Source organism: Macaca nemestrina, chromosome 9 (genome assembly GCF_043159975.1).
Source record: "Macaca nemestrina isolate mMacNem1 chromosome 9, mMacNem.hap1, whole genome shotgun sequence".
Taxonomy (NCBI): domain Eukaryota; kingdom Metazoa; phylum Chordata; class Mammalia; order Primates; family Cercopithecidae; genus Macaca; species Macaca nemestrina.
Genome location: NC_092133.1, coordinates 69,290,717 through 69,309,708, shown reverse-complemented (window position 1 = coordinate 69,309,708; position 18,992 = coordinate 69,290,717). Strand labels below are relative to the sequence as shown.

Sequence of the window (18,992 nt, the reverse complement as noted above, 5' to 3'; positions counted from 1 at the left end):
CCCACACTGGGCAATCCAGGTGATCCGATACCATGGACATTTTTCCTGTCAATCAGGAGATGAGGATTCAGGCTCACTGAGACTGCTGCTGCTGACTTTATTTATGGTTGTAGAGGTCACTCAACCTCTTGGTGACTCTGGCAAATTAGGAAAATACTGACTATCTTAGGTTCAGGAAGAATTAGTGAAACGCCTGTTTTTGAAATATGGGCTTAAGGAAGAGAGCTTAATTTGATAATGATATTTTTATAAAAATGAATTTTAGAAGTAAAAACTTACTACCTAGAATCACAGGAAATGTAGTTTTTCTGGTTTTGTTTTAAATAATGAGATGTATCTTTCAAAAATTGAGTATTTATTGTTCCAGAGGTACATTGCTTTTTATACATATTTCATAAATGATACAGGATTTTACACATGTTCAATAGTTTGCTATTTGTTTAAAGAACTTTTCTCCATGTCCTCCCTCCCTTGCCTCCCACACACCCCGAAAAGATTTGCTCATTGCACTGTGCTGTTTCTTCTTAAAAACCCTATGCACAAACAGGATAAATGGTTTAAAAATAATTCACACAACTTAACAAAAATAAATGAGGGAAGGAGCTGATGACTGGGGGTGGTGGAGGGAGAAGGAAGTGGGCGGAGGGTCAGGAAGTGGAGACATGCATCCTTTCATTCCATTATGCCAATGAAAGGGGTGGTGGCAGGAGTAGCAGCAGCAGCAATCCTGGCTGGCCTTCAACCTTTGCAAGGCACCTGGAGTCTGGATTTGTCATTTAAAGTTTTTCTTTTCATACACAATGATCCCAAAGGAGGAAGAAAAAGAGAAACTCCTTGCCACAATGAGGAAGGATGAATCACGTGAAAGAAAAGGCCAATCAGTGGTGTGGCAGCCCCCATCATCCTTTCCATCCTGCCCCTACAGCAGTTAAAAACAGGATATTAGACACAGATTCCTTTGACTCTTCAAGCGCAGATGTCATCTGGAAATATGGTAGAAAATGTTTTGACAAAGTATAAGATTAATTCTCTTTCTCTCAATTTAAGATAAGAAAAAATAGGGTGAAGAGAGTGGGCTGAAGGAAGCCCTAGAAATGTATTTCTATATAAAGATAAATTGCACCCTTTGAGATTCACACACTTGATTTACAACAACTGAAGTTGTGGAGGTGGGAGGGCTCACAAACAGTGTGGAATTGTGTGTCCTTCGAGATGAACAAAGCCTCCAGACAAGGCAGTGCCATCTGGCTGGCCTGGAATGCTGTCACACAAGCAGATTAGCAATAAACTTATTCTGGTTGAAATGGCTACAGAGCCATGATTTTTAGCCAATTTGTAAACCTTACATCTTCCTGATTTGGTAGTACAGCTGAATGCCCCCCTTCCCTCTGATTTGTGTTGTGGAGGGAGAGGGGATTATCCATAGATAAGTATATAAAGGAGGGCAATTTTTCCTCCTATGAAAGACTAACTAATAAAAAAACAAAACAAAACAAAACCAACAACCTCATGCAGTGTTGCCAATGATTTTTAGACACTGATCCAGAGCACTGGGATATATAGACATTTAAGAAGGTATTAAGAGATAATCTAAAGTGTCAATTATTAAACAGTTTTAAGTTGGTTCCAATTATCAAATGGAAAAAATGAGTGTAGCTAAGAGGTACAGGTAGGTGGTCAGTAAAGGGATGCAGGAAGGAGAGATTCCTGGTAACTCTGCAGAGACTGGGTCCAATTTAAAATAAATGCTAATGATATTTTAGCATATCATGAGAATTTGCTTTTCTGGTAGATTTATTTACTCCTATGTCAAAAATAGGGACAGTTAAATTAAAAACAAATGGAGCAGAGTGGGGTGCTGGTGTGTTACTGTTTTGCTGACTCTGCAAAGATGCAAGAAACAAACACCTCCAGCATCATTTTCTCTTTATGAATCTCTCTACTATATAACTGCATCATTTTCATCCAGAAACTGAGATACTTGGTTAAGACAATATTCACTAAGCCCTTTGAGCTTATAGTCCACAATGCCTGATCCTCAGGTTTTAACATTCCCTTCTTCCCTCAGATCCTTTCTGTTTTTGTTTTATAATTAAAGGTAAAAACGCTCTACCCCCCATCGCTCCCAGCTTCCACCTGCAAGGCTTTAATTAAAAAGGCAAACAGGTGTTCCTTCTGCCGGGATTCAGAGGCTCTTTGCAGCTCAATCTTTTTCACCAATTTGTCGGAGAGGCAGATGTACTTGTAATGGGTCTCTCAGTCTCTTAAGGTCCATTTCTGCCTAAAATAGAAACAAAAGGTGAGAAAAACTGGCTAGCGAAGCTTTCAATGAAATTACTCTCTACGGAGAAAAGGAAACTGTTCTCCATTACTATGAGTCAGAGATCATCTCAATAACTCTCAAAATAAGAGTGCCTTGAAAAACAAAGCATTTTAACTCACGACACAGGACAACAAAGGGTGAATACAAAATGGAAACCTTCCTTGGTAGTTTCAGCCCTCAACAAAGCCTCCAGAAAAAGCAGTGCTATCAACAGGGTAGGACTCAGAGGCTAAGAATGTAAAGAGCATCTGAGACATGCATCTTGATGGTGTTTCTCCAGTGAGAAGCCCTTTCACAAGGGCTAAGAGCCAGGACTTCATGCTACTCAAGATTTTATTTATCCAGTATCTGTTTAAGTTTTTACTTAGCCAATTAATTTTAAAACAGCGTGTGGAGTCAACTGTAGTACTTTCAAAACTCACACATGCTTGGACTTCACCCCAGAGGAGTTGGACTAACGAGCAAGCCTAGGGTGAGACTGAAGCATCTGTACTTTTAACAGATCCAGGGATGATTCTGATGTATTCCCTCCAGTTTAGAACCACCATACATAGTAAAGGAAGACAGAACTCCACTTAGGCCAAAGCGGGAAGATGGATTAAGCCTATTCAAAGCACAACCCCATCATCAAGAAGAGACAGGAAAGGCAGAGAAGGGCAACTAAACATAAAGAGGATGGAAAAGCTTCTAGAGATTGCTGAAAAATCTCTTAAGTCACAAAGACTACAGAGAAAAAGAATAAGGGTTTGTTCACCAAAATCAAAGATAACAGAGAGAGGAAGGCACATCCAGAAATTTGAAAGAGGTAGCTTTTATGAAAAATAAAATATATCAATCTTTTCCAAGTATCTTCTAGTTTAATAACCTCTAACCTGTCCCTGGCAAAGATTTCTAGCAGTCTTTCCCTCTTACCTGGGTTTTACTTTTCCCCACTGCTACCACACATTTATGTGAAAAATCTTAGATCAATTATTATAGAAATAATCAAAAAGCAGAGGGAAAAGTAGAAACAGACAACTACAAAGAAATAAAATGAAAAAAAAAAAAAAAAGTAAAAGTAGGCCTAAAAATGTCAATGTGCTGGTGTTAACAGGATGGAGCGGACACACCATCTTCTCACTTGCTTTTTATAAAACTTTCTAGTGAAATGTCCATGCCTAAAATAGTTACTGTAATCAACTGACGAATAATTTATACAGGAAGAAGGTTGGAACATTCTTTCAGTTTACTCATTTGAAGAACTGTGGCTGTGGATAATAATAATAACCATGCAAGATGGGGCTGGGATTTATTTTAATTTTTGTAATACCTGAGCAATTGCATCCTTGAGTTGATTGTATTTCTCTAGGTCAAAACGTGACTTTTTGGCTCCTTTATGGAAAAATAATAAGTATTGTCTGTCTCTGGCTTCTGGATAAACATACTCCTAAAAAAGTGAAGAAATGGAATTATCAGTCCTTAGCATACTATCTTCACAAAATAGTCACTAACTGCTGCTTAGATTCAATACATATATACACATGTATGCTGACATGTGCTGTGTTAAGTATTTAATTACTACCTGAACATTTCTACTGTGAAACATACAGAGCAGTACACACAAAATGTACATCACAATGAATCAACACACAATGAACATGTTACTCATCACCAGATTTTATAAAAATAGACCACTGCCAACAATCCAGAAACTCCCTCTTGCCCCTTTCCAATTACTCACACTTCTTTCCCCCAAAGTAATCAGTCTCTTGACTTTTATGGTAATTGTTTTCTTGCTTTCTTTATAACTTACCTCCTTAAGCATGTATTCCTAAGTTCCACAACTTAGTGTTACCTGTTTTATGAATTTTATGGAGTCATACAGTACATATTTATATGGCTACTTGCACTCAACATTATGTTTGTGAAATTCACCTTTTGTGTGTAGCTGCCGTCTATTCATTTCCATTATATTATATTGTATGACTTCATCGTAGTTTATTTAACCATTCTACTATTGATAAGCTTTTGGGTTGTTTTGGTTCTTACTAATAATGCTGCCAAAAGCATTTCTGGATTTATCTCTTCTGCTGGAGATATATCTAGGAGTGGAAAATCTTAGATCACAGGGTATGCATGTGTTCAAATGTAAGAAGTGATGTTAAACAGTTTCCAAAATGGCTGTACCAATTATATTCCTACCAGCAGGATTATGAGAGGTACCATCATTCCACATCCTTGCCAATACTTGATATTGCTGGTTTAAAAGATGTTAGCCATTCTGCTGTGTATGAAATACTATCTCATTTAAAAAAAAAGCTTTAATGAGATATAACTCACACACCATACAATTTACCCAATTAAAGTATAATGCTGAATGGTTTATATATAGTCACAGAGTTGTACAATCATTGCTACAATTTTAGAACATTTTCATCACCCCAAAAAAGAACTCCATACCCTGTGACAGTCAATTCTCCTTTTCCCCCAAACTCCCAGTTCTAGGCAGCTACTAATTTATCTTCTGCCTCTATAATTTGTCTATTCTAGATATTTCATATAAGTGGAATCATACAATACATGGCCTTTTGTATCTGGCTTCTTCCACTTAGCATAACATTTTCAAGGTTCATCCATTTGGGGCATGTATCAGTATTTCATTTATTTTTATTGCCAAATAACATTCCATTAATAGTTATGCCACATTTTATTTATCCATTCCTCAGTTGATAGCATTTGGATTGTTTCCATGTTGGGGCTATTATGTACAATCCTGCTGTGAACACTTGTGTACAAGCTTTTGTGTGGATGTATGTTTTCATTTCTCTTGGAGATACACAGCATTTTCCTGATCCCTAAGAGGCTGAGGCCTTTTCATTTAATCTATTATTGGCCATTTGCATATCCTTTATTAGAAATGCCTGTCCAGATCTCTTGCCATTTTTTCTAGTGGATTCTGTCACCTTCTTACTGATCTGTAGAATTTGTTTTTATATTCTGGATATAGATCCTTTGTAGGTTATACATACTGCAAGTATCTCCTTCAGGCCTGTTTACCTTCTTCATGGTGTTCTTTAATAAACAGATAATAATTTAATGTAGTCTAATTTATCATTCTTTCTCTTTTGTGATATGGGATTTTGCTATGTTGGCTGGCCTCAAACTCCTGGGTTCAAGCAATCCTCCCATCTCAGCCTCCCAAGTAGCTGGGATTACAGGCACACACCACAGTGCCTGGCTTACTTTACCATTCTTATCCTGTATGGTTAGTGCTTTTCATTCTGTGTAAGAAATCATTCTCTATAGTCATTAAGATATTCTCTTATAGGAGTTTTATTACATTACCTATCACATTTAGATCTATAATTTACCTGGAATTTATTCTTGTTTATAGTATAAAATGGGGTTATTTCATTTTTTAATATAGGCATTCAATTATCCTAGTACCATTTATTGAAGAAGACTCTCCTTTCTTTGTAGGGCCATCTTTTTTGTTTATTTATTTTTGAGTCTCACTCTGCCACCAAGGCTGGAGTACAGTGGTATAATCATAGCTCACTCCAACCTCAAACTCCTGGGCTCATGCAATCCTCTCACCCTGGCCTCCTGAGTAGCTGGTACCTACAGGTGCACGCCACCACACTCAACTAATTAAAAAAATTCTTTTAGCAATAGGGTCTCACTATGTTGTCCATGCTGGTCGTGAACTCCTGGCCTCAAGTGATTGATTCTCCCACCTTGGCCTCCCAAAGCGCTGGGATTACAGGCATGACCTATCACTTTTTAAAATCAAAAGTTCATTTACATTGGGTCTGTTTCTATACTCTTCTATTCTATAGGTCTATCTTTGTGCCACTGTCATTGAAGTGTTATAACTAAAGCTGTAGTCTTCATATCTAATAGAGCAAATCCTCTTACCCAGTTTTTCTTCAAGAGTTTATTGGCTTTTCTTAGTCTTTTACATTTCCATATCAGTTTTAGAAGCAGTCTATTCAAATCTCTTCCCCAATCCCCAAATCTGTTGGGTTTTTGACTGACTGGGATTGCACTGAATCTAATGGATCAGTTGGGTAGAATTGACATGTTTGGATAGAGTCTTATCCATTTTTTATACAATATATTTCTAGGGTTTTCCCCCCTTCTTTGCCTTCTACATGTGGTCTATGTATTTTTAAAAGTAATTTTAAGGTGCAGCTTTAAAATATTTTCATTTTCTAACCATTTGTTGCTAGCATATAGATATGCAATTGATTTACATACATTGACCTTGTATCCAATAACCTTATGAAACTCACTTACGGATCCTAACCAATTATCTGTACATTTCTTCTGTATTTTTTCATGTACAAAATCTCTAAGTGTCAGTTTTCTTTCTTTCCAATCCTTGTATCTTCCATATTCTGTTCTTGCCTTCTGCACTGGCTAGGGCCTCCTCTTCAAAGGTGAACAGGAGTGGTACTTCTACCTTATTCCCAGACAATGAAGGAATATTAGAACATTTTAAGTCTATTTACCTGCTCCAGACATATATGTCATTGTTGTTGCATATTTAATCTTATTTATTTATTTATTTATTTATTTTTGAGACAGAGTCTCACTCTGTCACCCAGGCTGGAGTGCAATGGCGCGATCCCGGCTCACTGCAACCTCCACCTCCTGGGTTCAAGCAAGTCTCATGCCTCAGTCTCCCCAGTAGTTGGGGTTACAGGTGTGTGCCACCATGCCCAGCTGAATTTTTTGTATTTTTAGTAAAGACGGGGTTTCGCCATGTTGGCCAGGCTGGTCTCAAACTCCTGACCTCAAATGATCTGCCTGCCTCAGCCTCCCAAAGTGCTGGGATTACAGGCATGAGCCCGGCCTGTTGTTGCATATTTTAATTCTCTCTATATCTTAAATTCCTTAAGAGTTTATTATAATGGTTTTATATATTTAATATTTGTTTAGACTCATCACTCACAGGTTTACCATTTTTGTTGCTCTTTATTCCTTTCTGCTTTTCTGACTTTTCATGTGTGATAATCTTTCTTCTGCCCAAAGAACATCTGTTAGTATCTCCTTCAGTGCAGATCTGATGGTGACAAATTCTGTTTCTCTGAAAATGTCTTTATTTTGGAAAGATATTTTTTGCTGAGTATAGAATTCTAAGATGACAGTTATTTTCTTTCTAAAAATTGAAGATACTATCCCATTGGCTTTCACTGCTGCTACTGAGAAGTCAGCATTCAGTCTAACAGGGACTCCTCTGAAGGCAAACTTTTTCTCTCTTTGGCTGCTTTTAAGATTTTTCCATTTGGCTTTGGCTTTTGAAGTTTTACTACCGATATGTCTCAATGGAAATTTCCTTTTTTATTTTTATTTTATTTTTTTGATACAGAGTCTCGCTCTATCATCCAGGCTGGAGTGCAGTGGTGTGATCTCAGTTCACTGCAACCTCTGTCTCTCAGGTTCAACTGATCCTCATGCCTCAGCCTCCTGAATAGCTGGGATTAGAGATGTGCGCCAACATGCCCAGCTAATTTTTGTATTTTTAGTAGAGAAGGGGTTTCACCATGTTGGCCAGGCTGGTCTCAAACCCCTGGCTTCAAGTGATCTGCCCACCTCGGGCTCCCAAAGTGCTGGGATTACAGGCGTGAGCCACTGCGCCCAGTTTTTATATTGGTTGATATTGGTTGGAATTCTTAAATCTGTAAATGGATGTCTTTCATCATTTTGGAAAATTCTCAGCCTATACTCTTTATTTAAATATTGTTTCTTCCCATCCTCTCTCTCTTCTCCGAGACTCCAATAAAATTAAATATATATTAGGCCTTTCCACTGTGTCCTGTGTCTCTTATCCTTTCCTATATTTTACATCTTTCTGTATCTGCACACTTCATTTTGAATAGTTTCTTGTGCCTCACTCAAGGTCACGTCTAATCTACTATTAAACTCATCCATTATATTTCATTTCTAAAATTTTTCAATGGGTTCTTTAAAAAAAAAAAATCAAGTTATCTGCCAATATTCTCAACCTTGTTGTTTATCTCCCTGAATATAGTTAGTATATTTATTTTAAAGGCTATGTCTGATAATACCAATATCTGCAGTCCTTGTGTCTGTAATGTCTATTGTTTCTGTAGGTATTTGTGTATCTGCTTATTTTTATTGTATGTCTAATTTAATGTTTGCAAAACTGGCCAGACACGGTGGCTCACACCTGTAATCCAGCACTTTGGGAGGCCGAGGCAGACAGATCACTTGAGCCCAGGAGTTTGAGACCAGTCAGAGTGACACGGAGAAACTACAGCTTTCCAAAAAATGCCAAAAAAAACCTAGCTGGGCATGGTGGCACGTGCTTGTAGTCCCAGCTACTCAGGAAGCTAAGAGGGAGGGCTGCTTGAGCCTGGGAGTTTGAGGCTGCAGTGAGTCATGATTGTGCCACTGCACTCCAACCTGGGCAACAGAGTGGGACCCTGTCTTAAAAAAATAAAATAAAATAAAAATAAAAAAATAAAAAAGCAGAATTATTTGTAGAAGTAATTTAAGGTTTAGAATAATGTTATCTCCTCCCAGGGATGATTTATGTTTGCTTCTGCATTAAACCTGTGAGCATCAGCACTCGGGGATTACCATTATTCCAAGACTACCTCAATCTAATTTACAGGATTGAGATGAATGAAAGATGAGCTACAGTACTTGAGAGAGCCTATAACAGGTTCATCCTTATTCTACAATGGTAGCCTTTACAGGTTCCAAATCAAAGCAAGACGGTTTCTGTTTCACCTACTCTAGTGATCATTAGACACCAATCTCTAAGGCTGCGGTTCCTCTAGGCTAACAAGTGTGGCTCAGCTTCTTGGCCTCTCCACTATACCCTCCTCAATTAGCATAAATTACCAGAGGAAAAAGCACACCTAAATACTAGTCTCATCTTCCTGGAACTCTTCTTATTTAGACCCTCACCTAGCAATTTTTGCTATTTTATTAGTTCTCTAGTATCTTCAAGCAGATGTGTATTGTTTTGTCTAACAATTCTAACTTTTCTTAGTGGAAGGACTGGTTGATTGCCTAGTATGCTACAACTAGAAACAGAGTAAATATTTAATTATTGATGATGACAGATAATAGATACTGGAAGACTGATAGCTAAAGTGTTTGTGGAAACCTTTTTAAAATGAATAAAATCGAGGTCTGAATCGACTGAAAGGATAATTAGTGGATTAAGAACTTGAGGGAAAGCCCTCTACATTCATCTAACATGCTGTTACTAGGCTATTCACCTATGTTCCCTTAGGATGTAAATATACACACTAATTAAGTTTATTCAAATCTATTCTGTGCTTCCTCTTTTGGGCAACCAGCATTTACTGAGCAACTATGTACTAGACTCTTCTAAAATTTCTGTGATTTGGGCTGGGTGCAGTGGCTCATGCCTGTAATCCTAGCATTTTGAGAGGCTGAGGTGCAGGATCACTTGAGCTCAGGAGTTCGAGACCAGCCTGGGCAACGTAGGGAAACCCTGTCTACAAAAAATTTTTAAAAATTAGCTGGGGATGGTGGAACATGGCTACAATCTCAGGTACTCATGAGGCTGACGTGGGAGAATTGCTTGGGTCTGGGAGGTAGATGCTTCAGTGAGCTGTGATTATGCCACTGCATTCAAGCCTAAGAGACAGAGTAAAACCCTGTCTCAAAAAAAAAAAAAAAAATTGTGATTTGATAGTAAGTGAGAAAAGATGCAGATAATTTCATTAGGAAAGAAAGTCAGAGGGAGAGGTTGAAAACACAGGGAATACAAAAAATAAATTGGAATAAGATACTAGGAGGAAGGAACGGGACTAAGAACATGTGGAGGGGCTAGCCCTAAATAGGAAAATGCCACCTCTTCTTGGAATTTGATGGAAATAGTGTAAAATTCGGTACAGATATAGTTGCATTTACAGTCTTAAGAATTAGAAAGCTTCTATCTGTTAATTTCAATTTTCTAGGAGAAGTAGGAGGTAAGGTTAAGGGTGGGATGGGGATCTTGATGTGAAGTCTTAGAATAACTACTATGGGGATATGAGGGAAGAAAACGTGATTAGAAACACAAGCAGTGGCCCATTCTACACTATGACATGATTTTTCTCTAGCAATATTTAATAGCCTAGACATAGATAGGATAAAGGACTAGATTAATCCAATATTAGGAGTTTATAGAGTACATACTGTAGAAAGACAAAAGGGCAGGGATGGTAGGATACTAACAAGAGAATGACAACGCAGTTTAAATCGGACAGAAAAGGAAGTGATACAGGAGGAAGGTGATAGTAAAAAGTTAAGAGAAAGATGCCAGTAGCTTAAAGGTCTGGATGAGGTCAAAGGAGTGAGTGAGTGAATAAAAGGTCTAGAAAGAAAATAAATTATCAGAAATTAACATACTAATTTATATTATAAGTGGGACAGTTCTAGGAAAGAAGGCCCTGAACAGCCATTGAAGTGGTTTGCTGGAATACAATATAAATGATGGTTATTGGAATTGAGGAGGTAAAGGGTATTAAAGGCTAGGTCACTATTTATGAACACTTTTTTCATTATTGCCCCCCTAAGTAGCCTTTTAAGGCATTTTTTCCTGATTACTCCTACTTCCCAAAGGAGGTTTAATATACTGTTTATCTGTTTATGCATTGTAATATGTAAAATGTTTTTACTCCCCAAGAATCAATGCTCACTCCCATGAGGCAATATCATCCCCTTCATTGAAAAGGCATGGGCCAGATAGTGGGGCGGCTGGCCCATGTGCACGATGACACAGCTCCCACAGGCAAGTCTTACTGCCCAGCTCCTTTTCTACATAGTAGAAATCAGTACTCAGGTTCTACTGAAATATTAATCAACAATACTCAATATTCCATTTGATTTTATGATTTCAAGGAGCTTGCCATCTTAGAAAGATTCTTTGGAACTTAACATATTATTGGCATATATTTAGATTGCTAACAAGTACAGCAACTCATAGTAACAGCAGTTTAGAAGAGTTTAAATGCCACTGAACAGGCATTTGCTTCGGGGTATTAAGATGGATATGTTAGTAAAAATATTTAATGTGAAAACTACATTTTATTTGGTCACTGTTTTCCTATTCATAAGTGAATAGTGACTAAATTGTTTACTACTGCTATTTTGCAACTTGTCACTTGAGGGCAGCAAGACTATTTTGGGAATCACAGAATGGAGTATTTAACTAGCAGGACAGGTAAGGCATTAAAGATTCTACAGCAGCATGAAAAGGGAGAAAGTGGTAACACTGTATTCAAGTCTAATACAGAAAACATTTACAAAACAGCTTTTTGTAAGCAGTAATTATTTCCCCAATATATTTTTATTTCTATTCTAATTATAGTTTTCAAAAGTTACTCCTCATAAATGAACTAAACGGAAGGCAGTATAATTGAGTAGAAAGTGAGCAGCCTACAGAGTCACACTAATCTGGGTTCAATTCCTTGTCCTACAGTGAACTAGATATAATGTTTGGGCAGATTACTTAACCTCTTGGAGACTCAGTTTCCTCATCTATGGAATGGGGATATATAAATACTTACAGGGTTGAGGTTAAATATATGAATATATGTACTTATGTTACTAGATGTAAAATGCTTAACACATAATAAGGCTTAGCAAAAGGTACTTAACAGTAATGACCAAGCAAAAGGTATGGGTATCTCACAGTGGAAAGAATGCTTCACCTCTTCAGTAATCAAGGAAATGCAAATTCCACAAGGAAATACCACCATTTTGTACCCAATTAATCAGCAAGAGATATATCAAGGGTGATCATTAGATTTAAGGTATAACTGGAAAAAATTAGTGTTTGGCTGAAAACATGGCTGTTATATATCTATTTACTTATGACACAGGGTCTTGCACTGTCACTGGAGTACAGGGGCATGATCACAGCTCACTGTAACCTCAAACTCCTGGCCTCAAGTGATCCTCCTGCCTCAGCCTCTCAAGTAGCTAGGACTATAGGCATATGCCACCACACCTGGCTAATTAAAAAAATTGTTTTTTGGTAGAGACAGGGTCTTGCTATGTTGCAAACTCCTAGCTTCAAGTGATCCTCCTGCCTTGGCCTCCCAAAGCATTGTGTCATTTATTTGATATGTTCAGTTCATTTAGTATTTTAGATGTAAGGCACATGTTACACAGTGCCTAAGGGAATGTAGATATAAATCACTGTGTAACATGTGCCTTTTATCTAAAAGACTTAAGTCTAAGTCTTTTAGACTTTTAAGACTTAAGTCTTAGAAATAAGATCTTAGGCCGGGCGCGGTGGCTCACGCCTGTAATTCCAGCACTTTGGGAGGCCCAGGCGGGCGGATCACAAGGTCAGGAGATCGAGACCGGTGAAACCCCGTCTCTACTAAAAATACAAAACATTAGCCGGGCGCGGTTGTGGGCGCCTGTAGTCCCAGCTACTCGGGAGGCTGAGGCAGGAGAATGGCGTGAACCCGGGAGGCGGAGCTTGCAGTGAGCCGAGATCGGCCACTGCACTCCAGCCTGGGCGACAGAGCGAGACTCCGTCTCAAAAAAAAAAAAAAAAAAAAAAAAAAAAAAAAAAAAAAAAAAAAAAGAAATAAGATCTTAGAAATAAAAACTGAATAAAACCAAATGCTTAGCCTCAAGAGATATTACAGTCTAGGCTGGGTGCGGTGGCTCACGCCTATAATCCCAGCACTTTGGGAGGCTGAGGTGGGTGGGTCACGAGGTCAGGAGATCGAGACCATCCTGTTGAACACGATGAAACCCCATCTCTATTAAAAATATAAAAAAATTAGCTGGGCTTGGTGGCAGGCGCCTGTAGTCCCAGCTTCTCAGGAGGCTGAGGCAGGAGAATGGCGTGAACCCAGGAGGCAGAGGAGCTTGCAGTGAGCAGAAATCGTGCCGCTGTGCTCCAGCCTGGGTGACAGACTCCATCTCCAAAAAAAAAAAAAAAAGATACTACAGTCTAGCACAGAGAAAAAGAAAGCATATAATAATTACAATAAAAGGGAGCACATGGGATGAGTAAAATGAGGGACACAATATGTTATAGGAATTTAGAAGAGGGAGAGATCAAAGTTAGCTACAAGGAATTGGTCAAAGTTTCATGAAAGATAAACATTTAACTAAACCTTGAAAGATGACAGGTAGAGATCAACAGGGAGAACTTTCCCAGTTGAAAGAATGATGTGAAGTAAGGAACAAAAGGGTGGAAAACTCAGGTCACTGTGGGGAATAGAGAATAGAATTTGGCTTGTTTAGAACATACACAGAGGAGTTGAGAGACATCTGAAAAGGACAGATAGCAACCTGTTATAAATACCCAGGCTAAGGAGTTTGGACTTAAATCAGTAGATAAAAAGAAGCCATTAAAAGTGTGTGTAAATGAGAGAGAAGAGAGAGAGAGCACAAGAGAGCAAGCGCTAAAGATACACACACACACACACACACACACACACACACACAGAGAGAGACAGAGAGAGAAATGTCACAGACAGATGCAAGCCATGCCCAGAGCTGTGATCAGATAAGAATGATGTGACTGTTCAGTTCTGTTCACAGTGACTAGTATGAGCCAGACATGCCACTAGGTGCTAAAAAGTCTGAGCAAGCAATTGTAGGACATAAAACAGTTTACTTTCTTCTCTATTAGACACATTTGGAAGGCCAAGATAGGTTAAATAACATTCTTGTGCTGTCATTTTCTCAAACACAAATAGGTTGTGACCACTGATCTAACAACAGAAAGAAAATGCATATGTTCAACAGCAGCCATATTAAATATGAGACGCAACTGTCATCCATGTCTTTTATCTACCTCTCAATCTATAGCACTTGCTTGGAATATTGCCTAATACACAAGTGGCACACGTGTGTGTATGTGTGTAAAGGATGAGTACTTAAAGAAAACTGGCCTTAGAAAATGAGAAAAAAGAGAAAACTCTTTTGAAAATTAAAACTTTATTACTAGCTCATAAAAGTTACTTGAAGAGGAATTCTTACCTGGCGTGTCATTACAAAATATGCATACATTGCCATGGCACTTCCATAAGTGATGAAGTATGTTACTGGCTCCATGATGTCCCAGGAATATTCCCACCAGGTAAGCCGGGCCAAAATGCCAAACTGTGTGGCCATGTAGGCAAGGCCACCCCATAGCACCAAAGTGGTCCTCTTCTCAGCTTTTCTGCTAATCTCAATTCGTACCTATTGGGCACACATAATTGTAAGGCATTTTGACATAACACCAATTTAAAAAGGTTTAAACTGTTCTATGTTCACTAAAGAAACAGGGCTCATAATCAAGACACAAGTCTCAGTTCTAGTAAATATAGCTTGTCTTCCTAAATAGTATCTGCAGTTTTCACTGAATAAAATATCTTAGGCCAGATGCAGTGGCTCACATCTGTAATCCCAGCATTTTGGTAGGTCAAGGTGGGCAGCTTGCTTGAGCCCAGGAGTTCAAGACCAGCCTGGGCAACATGGCGAAATCCCATCTCTACAAAAAATACAAAAATTAGCAGGGCATGGTGGCACATCCCTGTAGTCCCAGCTATCGGGAGGCTGAGGTGGGTGAATCGCTTGAGCCCAGGAACTGGAGGATGCAGTGAGTCAAGATCATACCACTGCACTCCAGCCTGGGTGAATGAATGAAACCGCCTTGAAAAATATATATATACATGTAAGTATAACTACTATTTAGGGCATTTGTATTTTATGTTTCACCCTAGAAGTGGGTGAAAATATGGGCATGAATAACTCAGTTTTAACAGGTCTTCATCCAATCACAAGATTATCTTCTCTGAAAGAGGGAAATGCACACATACCTATATTCTTTCACTGTTGCATACACGATTTAATCTATTCTCAGTTTTAACTCCAGTGATATACTAGGGACAGAACACGGACTCTGGATTTAAAGCAGCTCAATTCAGAGCCTTGATCTGCAAATCACCATTAACTTCATTAAAGAGTTGTTCCGAAGACTAAATAAGAAAATATAGGTAAAATACTAGCACAATTCACGAAACATAGTAAATATTCTATAAACGATGAAAATTCTTTTTCAGGAATCAGAAAATGCAAACGACTAAGAGTCTTTGTTCCCTTCCTTACTCCTTACAATCTGATTTCTTAAAATTGAAATATCATAGAAAAAATAAAGGTAACATATATTCATTGTAAACATTCAGAAACGTGTAAAGAAAAATCAGTCATAACCCGACTACTGTACTAGCATTTTGGAACGTATTCCTTCTGATTTCTTTGTGTATGTATATATATAAATGCGTATAGGTATATACATAATACATTTAAAAACTGGATCATAGTATGCATACTATTTTATAATTTGGTTTCTATGGCAAATAAAATCTATATAGTCCCTTTAATAGTTGCATAATAGTCTATATACAGTTGTCCCTAGGTATCTGTGGTGAATTGGTTCCAGGATACCCCCCAAACCAAGATATCAAAATACATAAATGTTAAAGTCCCTTATATAAAATGGGATGGTATCTGCATATAACCTATACATATATTCCCATATGCTTTAAATCATCTCTAGTTACTTATAATACAATGTAAATGCTATGTAGTTATTGTATTGATTTTTAAAATTTGTATGCTTTTTTGTTGTTATTGTTTTGTTTTTGAGACAGAGTCTTGCTCTGTCGTCCAGGCTAGAGTGCAGTAGTGCAATTTTGGCTCCCTGCAACCTCTGCCTCCTGGGTTCAAGTGATTCTTGTGCCTCAACCTCCTGAGTAGCTGGGACTATAGGCAAATGATGCCATGACGCCCGGCTAATTTTTATATTTTTAGTAGAGATGGAGTTTTGCCATGTTGGGCAGGCTGGTCTCAAACTCCTGACCTCAGGTGATTGGCCTGCCTTGGCCTCCCAAAGCATTGGGATTACAGGTGTGAGCCACCATGCCCAGCCTTGTTATGTTTTATTGTCCCCTCACCCCCTACCAAATATCTTCTATCTGAGGTTGGTTAAATCTGCGAATGTAGAACCTACAGATAACAGAGGGCCAACTGTAATATTCCTTCTTAACTTGGCTAAAATCATTATCCACTATACTCAAGAGCCTTTCCTGATCAGCAATTATTCTGATCTTAATTTTAAAGGTGGTAAATCTGGTTAAGGGCAGGACATTCAGAACTGAAAGCTCTTAAGTCCATTATCAAGGCTCCAAACGATTCCTTTTTCAGCCCTTTCTTAGCTTTGACTTAAACTTTTTTATGGTTCAGTCCCATAAACTAAAGAACTAATTTGATTGACATGACTCAACTGCATAAAACTTACAAGAAAAAACAGAAACATATATGCTCTGGAAAAAACACAGGTAAGGTGAAAAACCTGAGATTTGAAGTTTTACCTTTTCCAGGGGAGCCAGCTGCTCTTTGAGATCCTCTAGTCTTTCAATAAGCTCCCTTTCCTTGTTTAACTGGTGCTGCTCAATGCACAGTGTGGTGTATAGCTGCTGGACCAACGTCTTTACATCATTCAGCGTTGCTGCATTTTCATGACTTAAGAGGTCTGAAACAAAGGAGTTACATTTTTTTAAAAATGTATGCCTTAAATGATTACTATTCCTAGGACTATCACATGAGGCAGACTGATCCATTATAGGTATCTCGCCTTCCGTGTTAAACTGAAGGAAAGTAATAGTTCTCTTTTTTTTTTTTTTTTTGAGACAATGTCTTACTCTATCACCCAGGCTGGAGTGTAGTGGTGTGATCTTGGCTCACTGCAGCCCCTACCTCCAGGGCTCAAGTAATCCTCTGAGGTTAGCTTCCTGAATAGCTGGGACTACAGGTGCGCACCAGCCACAAGCCTGGCTAATTTTTGTATTTTTTGTACAGACAAGTTTTCACCATGTTGCCCAGGCTGGTCTCAAACTCCCGGGCTCAAGCGATTTGCCTGCCTTGGCCTCCCAAAGTGCTGGTGTAACAGGCGTGAGCCACCATGCCCAGCCTATAGTTTTTGTTAAAACAAAAAAGTTGTCCACAAATGTAAAAAGTTAATTCATGGCTGGGCCCGGTGGCTCACGCCTGTAATCCCAGCACTTTGGGAGGCCAAGGCAGGCAAATGATCACGAGGTCAGGGAATCAAGACCATCTTGGTCAACACAGTGAAACCCTGTCTCTACTTAAAAAAAAAAAAAAAATACAAAAAATCAGCTGGGTGTGGTGGCAGGCGTCTGTAGACCCAGCTACTTAGGAGGCTGAGGTAGGGAAATGCGTGAACCCGGGGGGCAGAGCTTGCAGTGAGCCGAGATTGCACCACTGCACTCCAGCCTGGGAGACAGAGCAAGACTCCACCTCAAAAAAAAAAAAAAAAAAGTAAATTCGTATTTGGGTAACTAAAAAAATTTGAAACAAATACCTACCATTATATTCTTGGAAGTCTAAATGCTACAAATGAGGGTATGATTAACATTAAGAAAAATAATACAAATAATAATGATCTTCATTAGATAAAGACAAAATTAAAGCAACTGTTAAAAACTAGTAGAGAGGTTTAGAATCAATCTGATTATTATGCTTATTAAAATGGTGACTATAATTTATCTGTAGTCCTGCCATTTTAATTGATGTTTTTCCCCTTAGTAAGTCCTAAGGGAAAAATATATAGTATTTCAAATTTGCAAATACAAAGGCATAAATAAAAATGCCATCATCCTAATAATCTTTTTTTTTTTTTTTTTTTTTTTTTTTGAGACGGAGTCTCGCTCTGTCACCCAAGCTGGAGTGCAGTTGTGCAATCTCGCTCACTGCAAGCTCTGCCTCCCAGGTTCACGCCATTCTCCTGCCTCAGCCTCCTGAGTAGTAGCTGGGACTACAGGTGTCTGCCACCATGCCGGGCTAATTTTTTGTAATTTTTGGTAGAGACGAGATTTCACCGTGTTAGCCAGGATGGTCTCTATCTCCTGACCTCGTGATCCACCCACCTCAACCCCCCAAAATGCTGGGATTACAGGCGTGAGCCACCGTGCCTGGCCCATTCTAATAATCTTAACTCTCATTCTTCTTCTCCCTAGTATACCAACTTTTATTCATTCCTGATGAGGAAAGACAGAGAATAGCTGTAGGAGCCTCAGTATCATGGTCTAAAGGGTATGAAGTTATGAGAACAACTGAAAGGGTGAAAGATTAAGTTCTTTCATTCAATATCCTCTACTATGAGTAGCATGTATTTCTAGAAATCTAAAAATTATGTTTTCAGAATCAAATAAAAACTCTGCTGACTAAAGCTGTCCATTTTTTTTTTAAAGCACTTTTTTTTTTAGATTCTTACTAGCTTTCAATGTTAGGTACAGCATAAGGGTAGCACTCTTCTAAACAAAACAAGCCACAGTCAGAATTAACCATGTATTTCGAACATTCTTTAAGGATGTCCTTTAGTACAGTTATTATAGAAGTTCGATCAATGAAAAAATTCAAAAGAAGGTAGCAAACTGGATTAGAGAAGAGCCGATATAGTAAAACGGGATATAGCACCTAGCTGGGTATCTTGTATGCCTCAGTAAATGTGTGCTGAATTAATGGGAACATAAAAGGAAGAGCACTTTGAGTTCTAGAAGTCATCTATGTCAACAGTGTCTTCCTTGTACCAAAGCTGCTGCTCACATTTGCATATAGCCTTAAACTGTCCAAAGTTACCAGAAGAAGAAACTGCACTCTA

The 18,992-nt window shown here is 38.4% G+C and overlaps 1 protein-coding gene across 5 annotated transcripts in view; it reads right to left on the bottom strand.

Moving 5' to 3' along the window:
* Positions 1 to 338: 338 nt before the first annotated feature.
* LOC105466039 (mitochondrial calcium uniporter) overlaps positions 339 to 18,992 on the bottom strand; it is a 206,120-nt gene continuing 187,466 nt past the window's right edge. For all 5 annotated transcript variants that reach the window (XM_011714863.3, XM_011714865.3, XM_011714862.2 and 2 more), the window contains 4 exons: positions 16,684 to 16,844; positions 14,306 to 14,509; positions 3,633 to 3,749; positions 339 to 2,281 (listed from right to left, as the gene is read on the bottom strand). In XM_011714863.3, the coding sequence (XP_011713165.1) occupies positions 2,204 to 2,281; positions 3,633 to 3,749; positions 14,306 to 14,509; positions 16,684 to 16,844 (560 nt within the window). In that variant the 3' untranslated portion in view covers positions 339 to 2,203. The remainder of the gene's footprint in view (positions 2,282 to 3,632; positions 3,750 to 14,305; positions 14,510 to 16,683; positions 16,845 to 18,992) is intronic.